General features: G+C 47.8%; 1 protein-coding gene across 2 annotated transcripts; it reads left to right on the top strand.

Moving 5' to 3' along the window:
• The first annotated feature begins 212 nt into the window (after positions 1–212).
• Positions 213–23,690, top strand: AEBP1 (AE binding protein 1). 2 transcript variants are annotated; one of them, XM_044661059.1, is made up of 21 exons: positions 213–462; positions 5,782–6,093; positions 12,051–12,125; positions 12,344–12,412; positions 12,695–12,811; positions 13,078–13,152; positions 14,186–14,263; positions 14,383–14,466; positions 14,616–14,672; positions 14,947–15,056; positions 15,315–15,454; positions 16,153–16,237; positions 16,457–16,601; positions 17,087–17,172; positions 18,321–18,444; positions 19,784–19,980; positions 20,387–20,566; positions 20,874–21,225; positions 21,948–22,087; positions 22,296–22,395; positions 22,686–23,690. In XM_044661059.1, the coding sequence occupies exons 1-21, from the start codon at positions 216–218 to the stop codon at positions 23,258–23,260; spliced, it is 3,348 nt and encodes a 1,115-aa protein (XP_044516994.1). In that variant the 5' UTR covers positions 213–215; the 3' UTR covers positions 23,261–23,690. The 2 variants fall into 2 exon arrangements, with proteins under 2 accessions (XP_044516994.1, XP_044516992.1); XM_044661057.1 differs by having other exon boundaries at positions 12,341–12,412.
• The last annotated feature ends 26 nt before the right edge of the window (positions 23,691–23,716 follow it).

Below are 23,716 nucleotides of genomic sequence, written 5' to 3'. Positions count from 1 at the left end.
CTTGGCGCCCAGGCGCCTCACACCTGCCCAGCTGGAAAGCCGCGCCTCTCTCCCGATAGAGAATAGGCTGCCCCACTGCTGCGCCCGAGCCCCTCCATCTCGGAGATCGGGGCTCGGGATTCTCCTGCTCAGCCCCGCCCTATCTCCTCCCCTCCTGGTGGTAACTCCGGGCTCCCAAGTAGTGTGGGCGCTGGGGAGAGAGGGAGTTGGCGGCTATGGCTCGCCTTAGCCCTCGAGGGGCTCTATTCTTGCCCCTGCTCTGCTGCCTCCTGGGGCTTCTGACTCTGTGCCCTGGGGGGGAGCCCCAGACGGTGCTAACCGACGACGAGATCGAGGAGTTTCTGCAAGGCTTCCTTCAGGAGTTGGACCCCCAGCGGAAGGAGGAGGGAGAGGGAGAGGAGAAGGAAGTAGAGCAGGGGCTCCCTGAAACCACCCTGAGTCCCAAGAAAGGGAAAGCGGGAGGTAAGAAAGACCCGGGGGTAGGGGGGTAGGGAGAAAAGAATGTAAGCCTCTGCATGAAGAGGGCGGGGGAGGGGGGACGGAGATGGCAGCTTGCCGAAGATGAGGTGCGGATGGAATGGAGAACCGCAAGACAGCAGCCACGTGCCCTGGTTCGGGTGGGGAGGATAAGTGGGGGATAGAAGGGAGAGAGGGAGGAGCATGGGAGGCGTGGGGGAGCGGGGGACTCCGGGAAGGAGGAGGGCTTGCTCCGCAAACCAAGTCATCTCATATGTTGAATTCAGGACTTATCCCCAAGATGGTTAGGTGGAGCTGCTCCAAATAGGTCTGGCCGGCACAGCCCTCAGCTCTTTTCCATTCATTTTGGGGCCAGGGTCCTCCACCAGGGAGGCTTTTGGAAGAAGTGACCTCAACTTTCATCCCAGTTGATCTCTTATGATACTCCGTCTAGTCAAACTGTTATGATACCGAGTCTAGTCAATCCGATGCATGGGGCACACAATCTTAAGGTCCCTGGGGACCCTCATTTCTGGACTCGACCTCCTGGAGAACCTTCAGACTCTGTCTGGGGGCTTTCTATTCCCGTAGTCCGTGCTAAGAGAGCTTTGAAGGGTTTCTGACTTCCTCTCATCCTACCCATCTTCTTGTGAAATACGAGCATCACAGTCAGAGGTCATACAAACTCCTCGGAAGCTGCTCCCTTCTTGGTTCCTGAGTAGTCAAACACCTTCAGTAATCAGTTCTCTCTTATTGTATGGGTGGGGTGAGAGATTCCTGCCCGCCTCCCCCCCCCCCCCCAGCAGCTCTGGAAGTGGGACATCTTGAAAAAAAGCACCTGGGCCCCACCTTCCGGGAATGGATGAATAGTTTTGTATGAAAAAAAATCATAAGAGGAAAGGCAATTCTGGAGACTGAGCCCACCTTGCCTAGATAGGCAGATGACTGTATTAAAGAGCCCAGACCAGAAGATTACCAAATAACCTTATTTCACTGATGAGAAAACTGAGCCTGAGAACTTCAATTGTTAAATTGTCTGAGGTCATCCAGGTGACAAGTAGCAGACCTGGGAGTTGAACTTGTATCTTTTGACTACAGATCCAGTATGCGTTTATGTATACCATACTGGGCTTATCTTTATCTTTCTGAATTGACTGGGGCTGGAAACTGTGGAATCAATCTCTGCTTTCCTGGTTTGGGATTCTTAGAGCTGTTATTGTTCAGTTATGTCAGATTCTTCTCCATCCTATTTGTTTTTGTTTTGGACAAGGATACGAAGTAGTTTGCCATTTCCTTCTCCAACTCAATTTTACAGAGGAGGAAACTGAGGCCAACTGGGTCTGAGACCAGATTTGAATTTAGGCAGATGAGTGAGTCTTTCCGACTCCAGGCCTGGCACTCTAACCATTGAGCTGCCTATCTGTCTCATTGTTAGAGGCAACATGGCATAATTGAAGGATCATTGGTTTCTAAGTCAGAAGTCCTAGATTCGAATCCAAGAATATATGGCCCTGGATAAATCATTTAACCTTTTGAGCTTTAGTTCTAAAGTCTAAAAATGAAGGTACTTATGCCATTCCCCTCTCAGGCTTATTATTAAAGGGAGTGGCTTATAAACTTTTTTTTAAAAACCTTACCTTCTCTCTTAGAATCAATACTGTGTATTGGTTCTAAGGTAGAAGAGTGGTAAGGGTTAGGCAAAGAAGGTAAAGTGACTTGTCCAGGATCACACAGCTAGGAAGTTTCTGATGAGAGATTTGAACCCAGGACCTCCCATTTCTGGGCCTGGCTCTTAATCCACTGAGCCATTTAGTTGCCTAGATTTGTACATTTTTAACTGTCATATAAATGTGACTGGTCAGCATCTATTCTTTCTTCCTCCCATAATCTTTATTCTACAATCTCCTTGTTCTTATTTCCAAACCCTTCTCCCACTCTTCCCCCTGCTGCCCACAAAAAACTCTAACCAGAGTAATAGAACAGGCCTAAATACATAGCTGACATCACGTTTCCCACTTCATTTCTGTGATTCAGTATATTTTAGAGGAAAGAGGGGCGTTGAGTCATTTATTTCAACCCTCTCATTTTACAGACCAAAGAAGCTGAGGTGCAGAGAGCTCAACTAATACCAAGGTTACATAGCTAGTTTCAAAGGTCTCCTGAGTTCCAATATGGTGTTTCTGGGGTTCAATAATGCTGTCTCTGTGAGGCCTTCCCAGCCTCCTTCCCCCCCAAAATGTTCCATTCTTTCAGGTTCCTCTTAACTCTTTCCTGGATTCTCTCCTGCTTGAAGAGCCTCGTGCTGGAACCCTGAAGTCTTGATCCTTTCCCAACTCACTGCTCGACTTACCCAGTCCTACTCCTCCAGCCCTACAATACCACCCACAGCTCTGGATGGTTTTGCTCTTGAAGTTTCTGGCCAGTCTCCATCTCTCTTGGTCCTTCACTCAGGTCCCTGCCCCACTTCTAGCCATTTCTCTTTCCCTTGTTTTTCCTCCCTCCGGTCACCGTCTGGGTTTTTGGTTATTTTTCTTTTAGTCTTCCAGTATTAGCTTTTTTTTTTTTGGTCTGGATGAAATTCCCGGCAGCACTTCCAGCCTTTCCTTATAAGTGAAGTTCTCTTAGGGTCAGTGTTTTTCTCTGGGTTTCTCTACATTCTAGAAGTTTCTCTCTGTCTGTGTCTGCTTCTTGCTCTCTCTTTGTCTGTCGGTCTGTCTCTGCCTGCCTTTCTGTCTCTTTCTCTCTCTCCCGCTCTCCCTCATCATCTGGGAGTTTTGTCCCACAGTAATTCTCCCTCTCCCCATTCCACTCCCTGTTATAATGATAACCATTAGTGAAAGCCATTGGTTTTCCCTGTTACCCTTCTAGATTAACTGACTAGCTCCTCCTCTTTGGACTCTTCTTCCACACCCTCTCCCCCCCTTTAAGATGATCATTTTCTTGCAGTTTCTATCTGTCTGGCAATGTCTAATTCATGTGACTATCTCTCATCCTGGCCAGTTGGAATTCACTCTACCAGCAGAATGTCCAGAAACCAGTGGCAGCTGCCTCAACTTAGCAGAGTCCTCTTTCCTGCCCAGTTCCCTCTTGGGCACCAGCAACTTTGTGATGCAGTGGATAGAACACTTGACCTAGAGTCAGAAAGACCCGAGTTCAAATCCACTCTCAGACACTTACTAGCTGTACGACCTTAGGCAAGCCACTTAACCTCTGTTTGCACCAGGTTCCTCAATTTTAAAATGGGGGTAATAATAGCACCTACATTTCAGGGTTGTTTGGATTAAATGAGAGAATATTTATAAAGCACTTAGAATTGCCTCGCATAGAGTAGGTGCTACATAGTAAATGCTAGCTGTTATTATATGGAGTAAGAGAAGCCTTTATGCCAAAGTGACTGCCTGGGCCACTCCTCCTTCCCCAACTCCTCTCCTTCTTAGTGTGAAGTAATGCAAAGAACGAAGGACTTGGAATTACTGGGGTCTAGGCTCTGCCCTGACTCTTATTTAGCTGTGAAGTCTTGGAAAAGGCACTCCTCTATTTTTCTGGGCCTCAGCCTCCTCATCTGTAAAGAAGGGGAAGGAGGGGCACTAGGTGGATCAGTGGAAAAAGAGCTAGAATTGGAGACAGAAGGTCTTGGGTTCAAAACTGGCCTCATATACTTCTTACTATGTGACCCTGAGTAAGTCATTTAACCTCAACTGCCTAGCTTACTAATCATCTAAGACAGAAAGTACAGGTTTAAAAAAATTAAATAAAGGGTGGGGGGTTTGGGTTAATCTACTATTCTTTTTTTAAAATCCTTACCTTCCATCTTAGAATCACTACTGCATATTGGTTCTGAGGCAGAAGAATGATAAAGGATAGGCAGTGGGGGATAAATGACTTGCCTGGGGTTACTCGTCTAGGAAGTATCTATGGCCAGAATCTCTCAGCTCTAGGCCTGGCTCTCAATCCATTGAACCACCCAGTTGCCTCTAGCTCTACTATTCTGTGATACCACAGTCCTGATGCCAAATATTTAGGACTCAATGAAAGGAGTTGCCCACTACAATCCCAACTGGTTATCACGGAGCTTCCCCACACCCAGAAAGAAGCCCATGTGTCCCTGGGCAAATCACTTAGCTTTTCCGGGTCTTAATTTCCTTGTGTATAAAATGAAAATGGCAGATGAGCTGACTTCTGAGTCTTTTCCAGCTCTAAAGCTAGGATCCCATGCATGACTTCAGAGACAATTTTGTCTAACCCTCTGATTTTATAGATGAAGAAACAGGCTGGGATAATGTGTAGCACAGCTGAGATTTGAGCCCATGCTTTCTCACTCTAAATCCAGGGCTCTACCTACTCTGCCATACTTCTTGTTCCCATGTCATTTCTGATCTCTCTGTGGCTACTATATATTAAATTTGATCAACTTTCCTTATCTGTCCTCCCTCTACCCCAGCCCCATCTTGGGTTATTTCTCCTTCTGCCCCCTTTCCCACCCTATCTTTTGCTTCAGCGTCAGAGGGGAGAAATTGCAGGTTTCTTCTTTTTTACCCAAGAGGGCACTGAGAAGTTTCTCTCCCCATAAACTAGCTCCATCCCTGTCCCTGTAATGGCTCCTTACCCTGACCAGTCTCCTTTAACTTTTTTTTTTAACCTTTACTTTCTGTCTTAAAATCAATACTTGGGGTTAAATTGCACAACGAGGAAGTATCTGAGGCCAAATTTGAACCCAGTGCCTCCTCTTCCCAGGCCTGGCTCTCAATCCACTGAGCTTCTTAGTGGCCCCTTAGAATTAATTTTAAAAATAATTTTTTTGAGAAATAACATTAACTATAAATGATATAGAAATATGAGCAACAAAATATAATAACACCAATATATACCACAAAATTTGCTTAGCCTCTTCATTGAAATTAGTTCATTTCAATACAGGAAGTAACATGTCCCTTTTACAGATTTCCAGGATTCTTTGCCTTCCTGTTCTTGATGACTTTTCTTCATCATAAATAGTAGCAGAACCAGGATCACTCTTCTTTCCTTTCTAAGTTGTCAGAGCCAAATTTTTAAGAACAATTTTCATGGGACTTATTACTCCCTAAGATGGTGTTCAGAAGGAACAGCTATGCTAAGTGAGTGTGAGTTGGGGTGGGGAAATAAGGAAGCAGAAGAGAACTACTGACATCATCTGAGGAGCCGGTGGTATCCCTGATCTTGGACCTTCCTCTTTGGGGAACCCTATGTCTCCCTCTTGCTGTTTCAGTTTCTTAGGGGCCAGGGAACTGAGTGAATGTTTTTCCCTGGTTATATCAAGTTTATAATGGAGTATTCTTTCCTCCACAGGGTCTCCTGAAAAGGCCAAAGACAAAGGAAAGAAAGGGAAGAAGGATAAAGGCCCCAAGCCCACAAAGGGACCTTTGGAAAATACCCCAAAGCCCACCAAGAAAGGGAAAGAGAAGCCCCCGAAGGCAACTAAAAAGCCCAAGGAGAAACGACCTAAGGCAACTAAGAAGCCCAAAGAGAAACGACCCAAGACCACCAAGAAGCCCCCTACTGGGAAAAGTCCTCCCACCCGGTTTCCCTTAGAGGACTTAGAGAGGTCTGTGGTCCCAGCTCCCATCCCAGAGCCCCAACCCGATGAGGAAACACAAAGAGGTCAGTGCTGGCCCAGAATGGCCTACTTGGGGTTGAGGAGGTTTACTGTAGGCCAGAGATCTCCCTCCTATTGCTAAGGGCAAGGTGAAAGCATGGTGAGGGCACAACTATGGAAAAGGGTTGAACATAGAATGGGAAGGGACTTCCTTGGGAGGAAATATTATCACTCCATTCCACTGTTGTGGGAGAAACACACCCAAGTTTGTAGCAGGGTCTTACCCCAAGAATGAGGGACTCAAACTGTTCAATCCAGAAGTAAGAAAAGAATTTTATTTGAAGAAGAAGTGGTTTATGGTGGCATAATAGCTTAATAGCTGGTGGAATGATCTTTGGGTTAATCAGCCAGCCTCAGGGCTGATGGACAAGGCCAGGGGCTAGTAGAGCAGCCTCTCTAGAGTTGATGGAATAGCAGCAATCCACGCGTGGCGTAGCAACTCTGAGGAGGGAGTACAACTCTACCAGTGGTAGAGTGGCAGCTTCCACACTCTGTGAATCAGGGTTGGTGTACTTATTGACGTCTGGGGGCTAGTCATCTCCCATTCCAGAGAAATCTTCACCTGACCGGAGAACCCTGGAAAGTGGACATGGCCAAATTCAGATGGAGTGTGTTCGGGGGTTTGATGTCATAGGGAATAAGGAGTATGTGCAAGTTTGGGGGATTCTTCTGGAATGCCAGAGCCCCCAGTGTGCAGGTCCCTTGTTCCCCCATTGTCCACCTTGTCATCATTTGTGGGAGAGGTCTCACTGCCCTTCTGGAATAAGAATATGGGGGGAGGTTGTAGTATATTGGAGAACTACTATAGGTAATTAATTATATCTTATAGTTCTAGACAGTTCTAATCTAAAGTAAATATGGGACAATATAAGTAATTAATAAAACCGATTAGGCACAAAGCTGAGTATAGAACTCAGTATAGAACATTAAAGATCCGGCACAGGCGACTGATGATACAGAATGGGTAATGGATCAACAATACAGGGTCGGCAATTCATGCTTGACTAATGCTGAAACTATAGGTGAGAAATGCAAGATTTCAGAGTGAGGGTCTCATTGCTTTTACTACCCCTCACTGCCCGCTGTCTGCCCCCATCACCACCACACATGAATAACGGCCCCTTCTCCCTAACCTCCCCCCCTTAACAATGGAATTAAAAAATATGTATTGAGGTCACTCTGTGCCAAGGAATGTGCTAGGAGCTGGAAGTAGTACAAAGACAAGAATGAAATTCTGAGTGTTCCCAATGAGCTCATATTCCATTTACCTTATTGGAACCATTTCTTACACTTCTAAAGGAAGCTGCAGAGTTTGGGGGTGAGATGTGGGCAGCTGTGATTTTTGGCCATCTATGAACCTGAGATATTCAGAGCTCTGGCTCTAGGTTCTATTACAAATGCTCCCCTCTGCTTAATCCATATGCTCCTAGAGGCCTTCTGAGCTTTGGCAGTGGTTTTATTTCTTATTTATTTTAAATGTTTTATTGATTTCAGGGCAGCTGGTAGTACAGTGGATAGGGCACCACGCCTGCAGTCAGGAGGATCAGGGTTCAAATGTGACCTCAGACACATCCTAGCTGTGTGACCCTGGGCAAGTCATTTAATCCCCATTGCCTAGCCTTGCTGATCTTCTGTCTTAGAACTGATACTAAGGCAGAAAGTAAGGGTTTAAAAATGTTTGTTATTGAAGTGAGCTTTTTTTTTTAATATCACCGTCAGTCCTCCCCACCCCACCCCAATAGAATTCTTCGTTACAACAAAGAAGTTGAGGCTAGCAAAGAAGATGCATTGACATTGTCTGATGACTATACCTCATCTCACCCCTGAAGTCCACTCCCTCGGTACCAAGAAGAGAGGCTGGTTTCATTTACAGTCATCTGAAGTCAATGTTGGTCACTACAGTGATCAGAGTTCTGACATCTTTCAATGATTTTTTTCTTTTGGATTATTACAATCATTGTGAATTTTTTTTTCTTGGTTCTTAGGCCAGTTTTACAAAGAAAAAGTCACTTCCATGCCTGTAGCTGCACTGTCTCTTGTCCTCCCGTGTTTTCTCTCTGCCCACTTCTATCCTCTTCCATCCTAGGATTATGGTCTCTGTGCTGTTGGACATGGGCAATCTTTCTAGTCCTCTTTTTCTGTGTGAGACTGGACCTAAGCTCATCATAGGATCAGGAAGCATTTGAAACCCCTTCTGGTATAAAACTGAAATGTCACTTAAATTTTTTTTTATCTTTTCTTTTAGAATCAATACTATATATACCTTGTAAGGCAGAAGTGCAATAAGGGCCGGGCAATTGGGGTTAAGTGGCTTGTCTAGAATCACACAGCTAGGAAGTTATCTAAGGCCAAATTTGAACCCAGAACCTCCTGTGTCCAGGCCTGGCTCTCTATCCACTGAGCCACCTAGCTGCCCCTCACCTTTGATCTTTATCTGTACTTGGGGGAAAAATACATGGGAACAGATAGGATCTCCCCCCCCCCCTTTTTAATATCTTACCTTCTGTCTTATACTGTGTATTGGTTCCAAGGCAGAAGAGTGGTGAAAGCTAGGCAAATGGGGTAAAATGACTTGCCCAGAGTCATACAACTGGGAAGTGTCTGAAGCCAAATTTGTACCCAGGACCTCCCTTCTCTAAGTCTGGCTCTCAATCCACTGAGCCACCTAACTGGCCTCTGAAGTGTCATCTCGATGCTTCAGAGGGACTGCATTTATCCTTTCTTCCTTGGAACAAGAGCTGGTTCCTCCTCTCAGTTGTCTGCTGGGGAAGGTCAGAGAAAGAAAATGAATGAATACTATGGACAGCTCATTGGTGTCATTTAATCGTGTTCTACCCATTTGGGGTTTTCTTGGCAAAGATCTTTGAGTGGTTTGCCATTTCCTCCTATAGCTCATTTTACAGATGAGGAACTAAAGCAAATAGAGTTAAGTGACTTGCCCTGAATCACATTTCTAGTAAGTGTCTGAGGCCAAATTTGAATTTCGTCAGATGAGTCTTCCTGACTCCAGTCCTGGCATTCTATTCACTGGGCCACTAGCTGACCCTCTGGTGAATTCTTAAGAACATAGCCAAGGGCCAGAGGCATAGCCTGGGCTATAGATCTAGAATCTTGCAATTAATCAGTCAATCAACAAAGACCCATTATTAAGTGCTTACTATGAGCCTGGCATTGCAATAAGCATCAGAGACATACAGAGATGAAACAGTCCCTGACATCAAGGAACTGTCAGGGAGAGAATCCGTATGCACACACACACATGGATACATGCACACACACAAGATATGCATACATGTACACATAGCGTGTGAATTAAATATCTGGGGGCTCTCCAACACAGTCCGGTCCCAGAAGGACTCATCACAGGAATCGCGGGATATTTGTACATATGTGTGCATATCTTGTGTGTATGTGTGTGTGTGTGCCTGATGGCCTGACTGCATGATGGAAGCATGATGTAGGAAGGCCACTGGCCAGTCAAAGGATCGGGGGAGGATAGGAAGGGGTGTAACAAGCAAATGACTGAAGAAACAAAGGTTTGATTTTCTGAGCATATCAATTTATTAAGCAATGCATGCCCAGGTGCCCAACAAATCAGCTTAGGGGCTGGTCCCTGAATACAAGGGAAGACAGACTTTTAAACAGTAAATATAGTTAACCAAATAAAGCCCATTAATAAAAAGAAAACAACCCAATATTAGGTAACCCCATTTCTAATTGGACGAAGGATTAGGGACTTTCCAAGTTAAGAGTAGGAGAGTGAACAGATGCAATTCCTGGAATTCAGGAAAATAAGATGTCCTTCTCCTCCTTGAGTGTCTGTAAACAATCTAAGGAACGTGGAAACAATGGCTGGTTGATCAGTCTGGGGCCAGTTTTCAGATAAGATGTACTGGCTGCTTGAGATGCACAATTGTGAGAAAGCACCTTCCATCAGGCTACTTTCTGGTCAGCATAACATAGGTCCTGGGTTAAGGGTCTCTAAACAGCAGGTACACACGGTCCAGTTTCCCAGACATGCAGGACTGGCTTCAAACAATGCAGTGAGGTTTTCTCCCAGTACCCACAACTGAATAAACTTTTCTCAAGAGACAGAATTTGGACTCGGCCCATATTGGAATAGAAAGGGAACTAAGCTAGCTCCCAAATTGAGTCACAAGATGAGGTGGATGGGGCTCACTCACTTCCCACAATTAACCACTTGCTGTCCTTATCCTCTTAATTCCTTTAACAGGAACCAGGCTGGAAAGAGCTTTAAATGCTAAGCCAATGAATTTATGTGCACACACCCACCCACCCACACACATATTTGTAATGCATACACACAGACTCATACACGTAGATACAAGCATGCATGTATATATAGACACACACACACAAGTGTATATACACATATATATGCAGGCATACGTGTATATAGAAATCATGTATATACATACATGTGTATATATTTAATGTGTATATTTCTAGTTCTAGATTTATTTATTTATTTATTTGTTTGTTTGTTTATTTATTTATTTTTTTTTTTAGAAACCCTTACCTTCCATCTTGGAATCAATACTGTGTATGTATTGGCTCCAAGGCAGAAGAGTGGTAAGGGTAGGCAATGGGGGTCAAGTGACTTGTCCAGGGTCACACAGCTGGGACGTGTCTGAGGCCAGATTTGAACCTAGGACCTCCCGTCTCTAGGCTTGGCTCTCAATCCACTGAGCTACCCAGCTGCCCCCATAGTTCTAGATTTATATTACTCCTCTTCTTGCACACGTCCATCCAGTCAAACTGGCCATCGTGCTATTCCTCATATTTATGCAGAAACACAACGAAACCATCCCAACAGGAATAAGAAAGGAAAGTCTCATATCTTCCATTAAGCAGAGTCACATAAAGAGCAATTAATTTACAAATGAATTTATATTTGATCTAAGAGGTTATAAGGAGGGGGCAAGGGAAGGCTGTTGAGGAGGATAGATGACGGGGTCAGACCAGTGCCTTAGAAAAATCCCTTCAGCAGCTCTGTGGAGCTAGGAGAGATGGAATGCTTGATTTCTCACAATTACACAAGATTTTAGAATTGGAAGAGACCATAGGACACATCTAGTCCAACTTAACCCCTTTTTCTAGTTAAGGAAGCTAAGAGCCTTGAGGAAAAAGATTTAATGACTTGCTTAAAGTTATATGGGCAACAAAGAAGTGGCTGAGCTGAGATTCAAAGCAGGGTCCAAAACTTTGAGCCACTTCAGAATGGTAGATAATCAAACCAAGTCATGCCAAGAAGCATTTATTAAAGGTTTCCTTATGGGCCAGGCACCATGCTAAGCATAAGCACAAGCAGAAAGAAAGACAGTCCTTGCCCTCAAGGAGCTTACATTCTAATTGGGGCAGATAACACAAAAAAAGGAGCTAAAATAACAACAACAAAAAAGGATGGGTGAGATGGTAAAGGTATCCAGAATGGATGGTGGGGATGGCAGAGAAAATCCCGGAGAGGAATCAGAAGTACAACCTGGAGAGGAATGAAGACATAGTTTGTCTGGGAATCCTTCTCAAAATGAAAAGCCTGGAAAGAACCAGCCAATCAGAAGGAGAGGCAGCAGGGGTGATGAGTAGCTCCTCCAGACCATCTGGCAGTTGGGTGATATCCTGCATAGATCTCTGAGCAGTCAGGAGGCCTCTTGAAAATAGAATGGACTATAAAGGAATCCTGACTCTAACATATGGGACAAATGATTTCATTCAGTTTCCACTTGAGTATGGTTATTGGACTAGATGGTACCTTTCAACTCTAAAATTCTGTAATTTTGTGATTAAGCAGGGAGGATTGAATGCATAGGTTTCAGGGGAAGCAATATAGCTTTTTATAGTTGGGACCTTGATCTCTTGTTGGCTTGGGAGAAAGACTGGGAGCCCACCACCCTAACAAGAGAGTAAGGTGTCCTCCTATATCTCTGGGTCATTGTTGCAGGTGGGAGCAACCTTCCACCCTGGGAGGATCAGGAGGGAGTGCATACAGATCTGATAAGGAGGGAGTTCCAGCCAGGTGAGTTTTGTCGAGATCAGCTACAGACACCCTCACCTTACCCTCCCACCCCCAAAGTCCTTCATGATCACTTATGTGATCAGCTAAAGCCCCAGCCCCAGGCCTGGCTTCTCCATCTCCTTGCCACTTGGGAATATATTGGAGAGAGACAGCATGTGATGATGGCTATAACTAGAATCCTCCAGGCAAGTCTGTGACCAGTGTTTTCTCTCCAGAAGAGGAGGAAGAGACAGAGCCACCCACCTTGGATTATAATGACCAGATCGAGAGGGAGGACTATGAGGACTGTAAGTAGGATTTCTGCCTTTCAGAAGGAAGGAGGGACCGCTCCCATTTTCAGCACTGGCCAGTGCCTAGAGTGCCTGAGCTAGGCAGAGTTAATAGCTCCTCTGGGAGATCTGTTTGGCTGTGGAATCACCTCATCATCTCCCTGGTGTAACAATTTATGAGACAGACCACTCCCCCTCCCAGGCATCATCACTCCATCTGTAGCATCATTTCTCTTTGCCTGAACCTGTGCTTTCCCCTTGGCAGGGATACTGCCACCCCAGATTCTATTCCTTTCACAGTCGAATACGTTCGGCGGCAAAAGAAACCCAAGCCCCCTCCAAGCAGGAAGAAGCCTGAGAGACCTCGTCCAGAGCCCACTGAAGAGCTGAAACCAGAGCCTCCAGAGGAGAGACCAGGTAGGGAACCTGAGTCTCTATTTTTGGAACTCGGGGTATGTGGACTAGAGGTGGGAGGAAGGAGATAAGAATTGGGAGTATGTAGGACAGTGGAAAGAACGAGGTGGAGGGAGAGGTAGGACTATGGCTGGGAAAAGCCAAAAGGGAGGAATTTGGAAGGAACAGAAGAAATTACAGGAAGACTGAATAAGCCAAGCATCAGAGAAGAGGCACAGGGGCTCTTAAAGCTTAACTCCCCTTTTTCTCCCCAACTTCATGCTTCACAGACAGCTTTAAGCCCCCTCCACCCCTACAAATCCCTGACTATGGAGATGGCTACGTGATTCCAGACTATGATGACAGTGAGTATTCCTGCCTGGTTTTCCCATCTTGATCCTGTTCTTCCCATTTCTCAGAACCAGCTCTGCCTGTTCTCCTATCTTACCTACAACACTCATTTACCCTTAGTGAAGTGGTGATCTGTCTCACAGCTGTCTGTGGGGGAGGATGGAAAGGCCAGACATGTCCTGGGGTGAACCTTGTAAATGGCCACAGAAAACTTGATGATGGCAAGGAGAGCAAGATCTAATATAACAGCCCCTGGGAGTCCATCCTACCACACTCTGTGCCCCATGATAATGTGAAACTCTCAGCTCCCTTGGCTTCTGTGATTGGGTCTATTACTGACTCTCCTCCCTCTTCCTTCTTCTACTCCCCAACAGTGGGGATTCCAATGACATTGCCTTTAGTCCTTTTCTTTCTCTCTTTTTGACTTTTACAGTTAACTCTAATCTGATGGCTTCAGTCTGTATCTCCAGCTCTGATCTCTCACCGGGGCTCCATGCTGGCATCTCTTACTGCCTTCAGGATGTTTGTGCTCAGACGTCTCAGTCTCCTTAAATTTGGCCTGATCCAAATTACACTCATCCTTATTTCCTTTCCAATCTTTCTTCGCCTCCCTTTTCCTTAATCTTTTCCCCATTGCCTTCTTCACCTTTTTTCCTCTCCTCCCAGATCCACAGTTTCTATTAGTAATACTACCATTTCCCCAGTCACTCAAGAGGAAAATTCCAGCGTCTTTGACTCTTTCCTTTTCTTTGACCTCAGCCATTCTGTGGCAGAGCCTTAGCAAATGAACCTTTAATATGTCATGGAGCTTAGAGGCTAGTAGGTTGTCTTGCCCTAGTTGTTCATACACTTCAGTTCTAGAGGGTCAGGCCAGTATCACTGCCTTCGTTGTCACTTCCCTCAGCGGCAGGTTCCTAATAGATGCTTCGTAAATATTTTACCAGTTGAATTAAGAAAGGAGGAGAGATTTTAAGGGCAAGAAGGGAAATTAAGGAAGGCTGGGGAGCAAAAGTTGTTCCCCTGAGCACAGCTGGTTCTTCTCTCCAGTGGACTATTATTTACGGCCACCCAGGCCCCGGAAGCCAGACAGTGAGGTGGAGACGGATGAGGAAAAAGAACGACTGAGTAAGTGCGAAAATACAGGCCCCAGTGTCTGTACCCCCTTTCATCAAACTCTTGTTCCCTATTCCCTCCCTTGGGCCACTGAGATGACTCTCTTCTTCCATCCATCCCCTCCTCTGCAGAAAAACCTAAGAAAGAGGGTGGTAGCAACAAGGAAGAGGAACCAGATGAGAAGTGGCCTGAGGAGAAGGGCAAAGACCGGAAAGGTGTGTTCGTGGGGTGGGAGTGCAAAGGATTGGGGTGGAGGGAGCTGGGAGCTATGCCCAGTTCAGCCTTGAGCGGAAGCCAAGCTCCCTCCCAGGCCCAAGCTTTCTGGACATCCCTCACTGCTTTGCTCTGACCTCTCTCTCCACAGGGAAGCCAAAGAAACCCTGGGAAACAGGAGAGGAATGGGGTCCAGTGGAAAAAGAGAGTGAGTGACTGGTCCAGCTGTTAGCTTGGAAAATGGGAAGGTGGACAAGGGCCTATGCTACACAGTGGGCAAGCATCTGCCTTCCCAAGCTGGAGGGGTGGGGGTGATGCTGGCCCAAAGTCTTTGGGGGAAGGCTTTGCTTTTCTGTAGAGTAGGAAGGCATCAGCTAGTCCCAGGGAGGTTCTATTCCTGGAGGAGGCAGAGGGAAAGGAAAAGCTGGGGCTAGGTGGTGGGAAGGAGGGAAGAAAGCTGAGGGGTCTATGTTCCTTCTTAGAGTGCCCGCCAATTGGGATGGAGTCACATCGAATTGAAGACAACCAGATTCGGGCCTCTTCCATGCTAAGACACGGCCTTGGTGCCCAGCGTGGGAGGCTGAATATACAGGTATAGTCCTCGGGCCCAGGCTTCCTCCTTTTCCCTGGGGTTCTTAGCCTCCTCCAGCTCTCAGTTCTCTTTACCCTCTCGCCCTGCCTTCTCAACAGGAATATCTTTGTTGTTTCCTACATTATTTCCATATATTTCCTTTGCTGCATGGCCCCTGCTCCTTCCACTCCCTGGTCCTAACCCCAATCCTGGTGTGGGTATCTGGGTCTTTGGGGCTCTTCCCCCATGCTCAGGCCATGCCCTTGGCTCACTGGGCAGGCAGGTTCCAATGAGGATGACTACTACGATGGAGCCTGGTGTGCTGAAGATGACACTCAAGTTCAGTGGCTGGAGGTGGACACAAGAAGGAACACCAAATTCACTGGTGTCATCACCCAGGGCCGTGACTCCACCATCCAGTAGGTGTCCAGAAAGTCAGTCAAGGAGAGAGGGAGTGAGGGCTCCCTCTGGATCTGGGATGCAAGTGGGGACTCTTGAAAGTTAGTGATTCTTGTTCCATTTTTCTCCCCATGATTAGAAGGGAGCCAACCTGGTAGGTTTCTAGCCCTAGGCTTTAGTTTTTCTACCTGTTCACTGACTCTAACCCTGAGACTGAATGTCTTCATAGGACTGAACTGCCCTCTTTAAGATGTAGCCACAAAGCAGAGATGGGAAGAGAACACTGAGAACAGAATGGAGGCCATTGGGTAGGGTAGAAAATAAGGCAGCCGATAAGAGTTTGTATGGACTTAGAGTTGGAAAGGGATCTTAGAGATCACCTCATCCAACCCCCTCATTATACAAATAAAGAAAATGAGATCTTAAGAGATCAAATGACTTTCCCATTAGAACTCCTGTCCTCTGACTGCACACGCACCATTCTTCCCACTATACCACTTGCTGAGCTCCAGGGCTCCGTCTAAGCCAGAGAAGCCGAGCAAAGGTTAAAGGAGAATCATCTCTCTCAGCAGAACTTGTTAGCCACAGCACCTTCTTCTGATCTCAGGAACCAGAGAAGGCTTGAAGGCTCAGGCTGGGCTTAGGGGGAATTGAGTCCTTTGAGAACCCAGTGAGAGAGGACAGATTCTAACCCGAATTTTGCCTGTTGTCTACACAGCGATGATTTTGTCACCACTTTCTTCGTGGGTTTCAGCAATGACAGCCAGAACTGGGTGATGTACACCAATGGCTATGAGGAGATGGTGGGTGTCTCTGTGTTTGGAGCTCTTTCTCCTCTCCTCCCTGTGCCACCTTTGGGACCTTCTTAAAACCAAGTCCTTGGAGTCCCCATTTCCCTTAATCTCATCTCTTCCTCTGTGTAGCTGTGCTGTCATATGGTGGTGGGGATGTGAGCACTGGGGGGAACTAGGGCTGATTTTGTTGGAAAGAAGTATTGTTAAGGACCAGGCTTCTTTCCCTAGACCTTTCATGGGAATGTGGACAAGGACACCCCAGTGCTGAGTGAATTTCCAGAGCCTGTTGTGGCCCGGTTCATCCGTATCTACCCACTTACCTGGAATGGTAGCCTTTGTATGAGGCTGGAGGTGCTGGGCTGTCCACTGACTGGTGAGCATGGCCTTGGGGCATTACCCTTTGGGCCACCAGGTCCCCATTAGAGGATGGGCATTGAGGCTTTCAAAAGAAATCAATTTAGAAGATCCTTAAAGTTACTTCCAACTCTAAATATTGTATGGTTCTAATACTAACAATAATAGATACTTCCTAGCTGTGTGACCCTGGGCAGGTCACTTAATTCCCATTGCCAAGCCCTTACCACTCTTCTGCCTTAGAACCAATACACAGTAGTGATTCTAAGATAGAAGATAGTGGTTTAAAAACAAAAAACAATAACATACCATTTACCTAGCTCTTCAAAGTGGGCCAAATGGTAGATATGGGAGTTGTGATGATTTTATAGACGAGGAAGCTGGATCAGAGATTAAATGACTTGCCTGTGGTCACATGGCTAGTGACAGAAGGAGGATTTGAACTTTGAGTTGGAGGGGATTGAGGGGCAGTGGGGATGGTCTAAGACCCTTTTCCCTCCGCAGCCATCCACAGCTTCTACACTCAGAATGAGGTCACAACCACTGACAACCTGGATTTCCGCCACCACAGCTACAAGGACATGAGGCAGGTGGGGATGATGCTTTACCTTCCCACATCCTGACTCCCTCCTGAGCATCCTTCCTCCAATCTCCAGAGTTCGTTGGTCCCTGGACGAATTCTAGTCCCTGCTACATATCCCTACCATATGGCTTTCTCTCTAGCTCTTCTCAAGAAAAGCAGAGCAATGGGCTAAGAGATGGACTATCTCTGTGCCTCAATTACCTAACCTAGGGCAATGTGGTCAAGAGGTAGTACTGATATCTCCCAGGCAAGACTAGGCTCTGTGCAGGAAAAGGGAAATGCTCTGATAGGAGCCAGGATATGCCTCCTTCTCTTCCTGAGCACCGAGCACTGATATTCCTAGGGTTTCCCAGGTTGGCATTGTGGGCATGAACACATTCTTTTTGCCCCCCTTCTTCCCTTGTGGGTCACTCTAGGAAATTCTGCCTTGGTCTGGGATAAAAGGAGCCATTTTAAGAGACCTTTAACCTTGATATTACTACATATACCATGTCTCCTTAAGCCCTGGGTGTTGAAGACCAATGGCCAAGAGAGATGAGCTTACCTGAATTGGTACATTTTGCTGGTGGTCTCTGATCATCATCTACCTTTTTTTAAAAATTTACAATCTCTCTCTCTCTCTCTCTTTATATATATATATATATATATGGTTTTTTTAAAATTTTTTTTAAACCCTTAACTTCTGTGTATTGACTTATAGGTGGAAGAGTGGTAAGGGTAGGCAATGGGGGTCAAGTGCCTGAGGTCGGATTTGAACCTAGGACCTCCCGTCTCTAGGCCTGGCTCTCAATCCACTGAGCTACCCAGCTGCCCCCTATATATATGTTTTTAATTTTTATTTTAAAATATTTTTCCAAGTTTCCATGATTCATTTTCTTTCCCTCCCCCTCTTCCCTCCCTGCTCCCAGAGCCGACAAGTAATTCCATTGCATCATCTACCTTTTTTGATACCTTAGAGAGGTGGGGATGGGGAGTAGGGGTGGAGGTGAGGATGGGGGTGCCTTCTACATTTCAGAGAGTCCCCTCTCAGAGCCCACAGCTCTGCCTCAACAGAGAAGGGTTGGAGAGAGGGAGGGTTAGGTACTAGATACACTGGGTACTTGCGCAAGTAGAAAGGGGCCAGAGTGTGACCCTTGTTCTCTCTTCTCTGCCCAGTTAATGAAGGTGGTGAATGAGGAATGCCCTACCATCACCCGCACCTACAGCTTAGGCAAGAGCTTCAAGGGCCTGAAGATCTATGCCATGGAGATCTCTGACAACCCCGGGGAACATGAGCTGGGTGAGCGCTGGGCTGAGTGGGGCACTAAGCCTCCCATCCTATAGAGCAACCATCTCCTTAGCACAAACCATGGGTTTACATTGCCCCCTGGAGGCCTGACTTGAAAGGGTTAGATGTCTCCTGGCTTGGATGCTGGTCCTGCAGGTCCTTGGAAAGAGATACCAGTTTATAGCAGTAGATTTGGTCCTCATGTTTATCCCAAAGTCAGAGCATCTCATGATGGGGAAGAACCCATGAGGCCACTTGTACCCGAGTGGGAATCACCTGTGCAACATTTCTAACAAGTGGTCCTTCAGCTCTTGCTCCCTGGATGGTAGTCAAGCCTCCAAGCCTCCAAGCTTCCCAGTGATGGGGAACTCATTATCTCTCTTGAGTATATCTGTAAATTGTCCTGATATGAGACCTAGAGCCTACTGTTCCTAGTTCTGTCCACTGGGACCCAGCAAAACAAACTTAAGCCCTTTTTGAGAAGGATGCATCTATTCAGTTATCCAAAACTTTTATTAAACTGTACACACACATGCACACACATTTTTTAAAAACCAGATTTGTGATTTCACTAGTTTATAGAAATACTTATTCATTAACTTTCTCTGCCAATGTCCATCAGCTTTTGCCCTGCAACCATGAGCCTTAGAAACCTCCCCTGGCCTGGAATATTGGGAGGTGAAGTGTTTTATTCAGTTTAGAAAGAGGTAGGGTTTGAATTCAGATCTTTGAGGCTTAAGGTCAAATCTCTATCCATGGGACAGCTGGGTGATTCAGTGGACAGAGAGCCAGGTGTGGAGATGAGAGGTTCTGGGTTTAAATCTGGAGCTGGGTGATCCTGGGCAAGTCACTTAACCCCCATTGCCTAGCCCTTGCCACTTTTCTGCCTTGGAACCAATACCTAGTATTGATTCTAAGAAAAAAGGTAAGGTTTAAAAAAGTGATATTTAGTATATCCTCTAAGACAGAAAAGCAGTAAGGGGTAGGCAGTCGAGGTTAAGCAACTTGTCCAGGGTCACCCAGCTAAGATGTGTCTGAGGCCACATTTGAACTCAGGACCTCCCAACCCCAGGCTTGCCACTCTATCCACTATCTACCTAGTTGCCTTTTCCTACTTTTCATTTGTTCCTCACTTCAAGCCGGTTAGGTAGGCAGGGCAGAAGTTATTCCTCTTTTTACAGATGTAGAGATAGGCTCAGAGAGGCTAACTTGCTCAAGATCACCCAAGTGAGTGGCAGAGCCCAGGACTCGAACTCAGGTTTTCTGACTCTAGTTGTACTCTTTTTGTTTTAAGCCCCTTGGGTGATCTGGAGCTGCTGCTGACCTCTTCTGTTCTTCGTGTCTATCACAGGGGAGCCTGAGTTCCGCTATACAGCAGGTATCCATGGCAATGAGGTCCTGGGCCGGGAGTTACTGCTATTGCTAATGCAGTACATGTGCCGGGAATACAAGGATGGAAACCCCCGCATACGAAGCCTTGTACATGACACTAGAATCCACCTGGTGCCCTCGCTCAACCCTGATGGCTATGAGATTGCTGCCCAGATGGTGGGTGGGTTGGGGGGGGGGGGTCAAGCACCTGGGGAGGGAGAGATAGAGACAGAGAGAAAGACAGAGAGGGCCAGGGAGAGACATAGACACAGTGGCACAGGAAAGAGAGGCAGAGACAGCAAGAGGGACAGGGAAAGAGAAAGAGGGAGAGAGAGGGGGAGGGAATAAGAGACAGGAAAAGAGAGAGAGGGAGGGAGAGGGAGAGAGAGAGAAAGAGAGAGAGAGAAAGAGAGAGGGAGGGAGAGAGATGGAGAGGGAAGGAGAGAAAGAAAGGGAGAAAGAGGGAGAGAGGGAGGGAAAGAGAGAATCTGTTAAGAATCTGTAAGAGTTAGATCCTAAGATCAAGGTTAGAGAGATAGAGATGCAATGATTGTAACCCCTCACCAAGGTTGATTCCTTTCAGGGCTCTGAATTTGGGAACTGGGCTTTGGGACTGTGGACTGAGGAGGGCTTTGATATCTCTGAGGACTTCCCGGATCTCAACACAGTGCTGTGGGGTGCTGAGGAGAGGAAGTGGGTCCCTCACCGAGTGCCCAACAATAACCTGCCCATCCCGGACCGCTACCTTACTGCTGATGCCACGGTGAGCACCATAGGGTGGATTTGGGCATCTCCTTCAGGGCCTACCCATTTCCATTTGAGCAGGGAGGGGATGGAATAAAACCTGGTTCCACAGGACCAAGTTTCCAGTCTCATGGTCAATGGGGATTCTGAGAAACTGTCTCTTTTAATTTTGTGGAAACCAAAAGGGGCCAGTTTAGATATCCAAAGGGGTGTGCCCTAGCTTGTTTCTCTTGCCCAGCTGGTGATAATGGCCAGTACCAGGATCTCCTGTGAACCAATTCCCTCCCATTCCCAACCTGCTTTCACTTGCCCTCTGTGCCCCGCAGATAGCTGTAGAAGTCCGTGCGATCATTGCCTGGATGGAGAAGAATCCCTTCGTCTTGGGTGCTAATCTGAATGGGGGTGAACGGCTGGTGTCCTACCCCTACGATATGGCTCGGACCCCCAACAGGGAACAACTCATGGCAGCAGCAATGGCGGCTGCCCGTGGGGAGGAAGAGGATGAAACGTTTGAGATTCAGGAGACGCCGGACCATGCCATCTTCCGGTGGCTTGCCATTGCCTATTCCTCAGCTCACCTCACCATGACTGAAACTTACCGTGGGGGTTGCCAGGCACAGGACTACACAAATGGCATGGGCATTGTCAATGGTGCCAAGTGGAATCCCAGAGTGGGAAGTAAGTAAGGGATTTGGTGGGGGTAGGAGGGAGCAGGGCATAGCTTAGAAAGAACTCTGCCCTGTGGTCTACACCCACCATTCCAAGCTCAACATCCTCCAGCTAGGGCTTGGACCTGACCTAATGTGGGGAGAGAACCCAGTTTGGGCCTTTAGAACATTCTAAATGAAACCTTTGGGTAATGTGATGAAGCACTACAGGGTGCTAGGCATGGGGCCATGCCACCCTCCACTACATTTTCCATAGAGCTTTGCTGTCACTATCCCAAAGACATGGCTTTACATTGGAATAGGACAGGTGAGGGCTGTGGTCCCACCAGGGAGTCCATTCTTGGCTTCTTCCTTCTCCCTGATAGTCCATCAGAGGGCTACCCCCAATAGTCTTAGGCTACACCAAAAGGATCTCCTCTCCCCAAGCTGTTCCAGAAGTCCAGTAATACTCATCAGAGTTCCTGCACTCTAACAGAAAGTGTCTCCGGTCTACTCCAAGGCACACATGAAAAGAGCATTTGCATCCAGGGCTGCAGGGATCCTCACAGCCGATAGGTGCTTCTGATCACGGGTCATTGGCCACTTATAGCTGGCCTGTAAGCACCTGGTGTCCACCCAGGTGCTGCCAACATTGGGGATAACTCAGAACAAGGAGCATCCAATCAGGGCAGATAGCGGGTCCCGGAGAACTGCGCCACGGGCAAGTTATCCCTGTCTGTCTCCCCGCTGTAGGTATGAATGACTTTAGTTACTTACACACCAATTGTCTGGAGCTCTCGATCTACTTGGGATGTGACAAGTTTCCTCATGAGAGCGAGCTGCCTCGAGAGTGGGAGAATAACAAGGAGGCGCTGCTCACCTTCATGGAGCAGGTGGGGCAACGAGGCTCGGGGGGTGGAGAGAGCCTCCGAGGGCGAAGAGAGTGGATGTGGTCGTCAGTGAAGGCCTTCCGGGGCAGAAGCCTGGGGAGAAAGCCCTGGGTGGAAGTGCCCCCGGCCCTGGAGGCAGGGTGCAGGGCCTAAGAGTGGGGGGCCCTTGGATAGGCTCGGGGCTGAGCGTAAAAGGGTCTCTTTCCTGCAGGTACACCGAGGCATTAAAGGAGTAGTGACGGATGAACAAGGCATCCCCATTGCCAATGCCACCATCTCTGTGAGCGGCATTAACCACGGTGTCAAAACAGGTACGCAGAGCCCCCTGGGGGGGTGCCCTTTTTGCCTCTGCCCCTGTGGCCACCCCTTCCTGACTGCTTCCTCGGGAGGTGGAGTTCTCACCAGTAAGGGGAGATTTGAATACTGTCTGATGGGGATGCGAGTGACCCCTCTGCAAGCTAGTCCAGCCGTCCAGTGGGGGTGGGGGGGTCCGTTTCTCCGAGCCCTGGTGCCAGGAGGCGCTGGGGTTTCTGGGACCTGACCCTGGGAAGGCCGAGTGTGGCGGGGGCTGCCTGATGCGTCCTCTCGTGCCTCTCTGCAGCCACTGGAGGTGATTACTGGCGCATCCTGAACCCCGGGGAGTACCGCGTGACAGCCCGGGCAGAGGGCTACACTCCCAGTGCCAAGACCTGCAACGTGGACTACGACATCGGCGCCACGCAGTGCAACTTCATTCTGGCTCGTTCCAACTGGAAGCGCATCAGGGAGATCTTGGCCATGAACGGGAACAGGCCCATTCCCCACATCGATCCTTCTCGACCCATGACCCCCCGAGAGCGCTTCATGCAGCGCCGCCGCATGATGTACCGCATCAAGATGCGTGAACAGATGCGCCTTCGCCGGCTCAACGCCACGGCCAGCCTTGCCCCCACCACCAGCTTATCCCCCGTCTATCCCCCCTCCCAGAGCACCACCCTGGAGCCCTGGAGCCTCCAACCTCCCACGGCCCCTACCTGGGAGATGGAGACAGAGACTGAGACCTACACAGAGGTCGTGACTGAACTGGCAACAGAGTTAGAACCAGAGTTTGGGCCGGAGGAAGACGAGCTGGCCACAGGCACAGCCTTCCCCTTCACGACAGCTGAGACCTACACTGTGAACTTTGGGGACTTCTGAGGGCCTGGCTTCTCCCACTGCCCCTCCCCATCGCAGCACGTCCCCACCGCCCCAGAGCCGGCCGCCACGGCCGGCTCAGCAGCCTTCCAAGAGCAGAAGGCCCTGTCCGGGCCCTGCTAGGAGTCGCCCAGTTTTTCTCCTCGGAGCCTTTCCCCAGGGTGCTGGCTCTCCCCATCTTTAGGCCAGAAAGAATGTGATCGAGATCTGCCGAGTACCAGAGGGATAGGCAAGGGGCTGCAGGTCTGTCAGTTCTCCTGGCAGCCATCTGGCCTCCAGCCCAGCCTTAGCTGTAGAATATGGACTCCTATTGTCTAGCAAGGGTGGGGAGAGATGGAATCAGAGCAAGTAGAGGCCGTAGAATGGAGCTAACTCCCTATCCCCTTACCATCCTGTTATACCAATAAAATAAGCTCTGATGGCAAACATCTTACCTTCGTGCCTGGCTCAGAGAATACC

This window comes from Gracilinanus agilis, chromosome 2 (assembly GCF_016433145.1).
Source record: "Gracilinanus agilis isolate LMUSP501 chromosome 2, AgileGrace, whole genome shotgun sequence".
Lineage (NCBI taxonomy): Eukaryota > Metazoa > Chordata > Mammalia > Didelphimorphia > Didelphidae > Gracilinanus > Gracilinanus agilis.
This window is presented reverse-complemented; position numbering and strand designations above follow the sequence as displayed.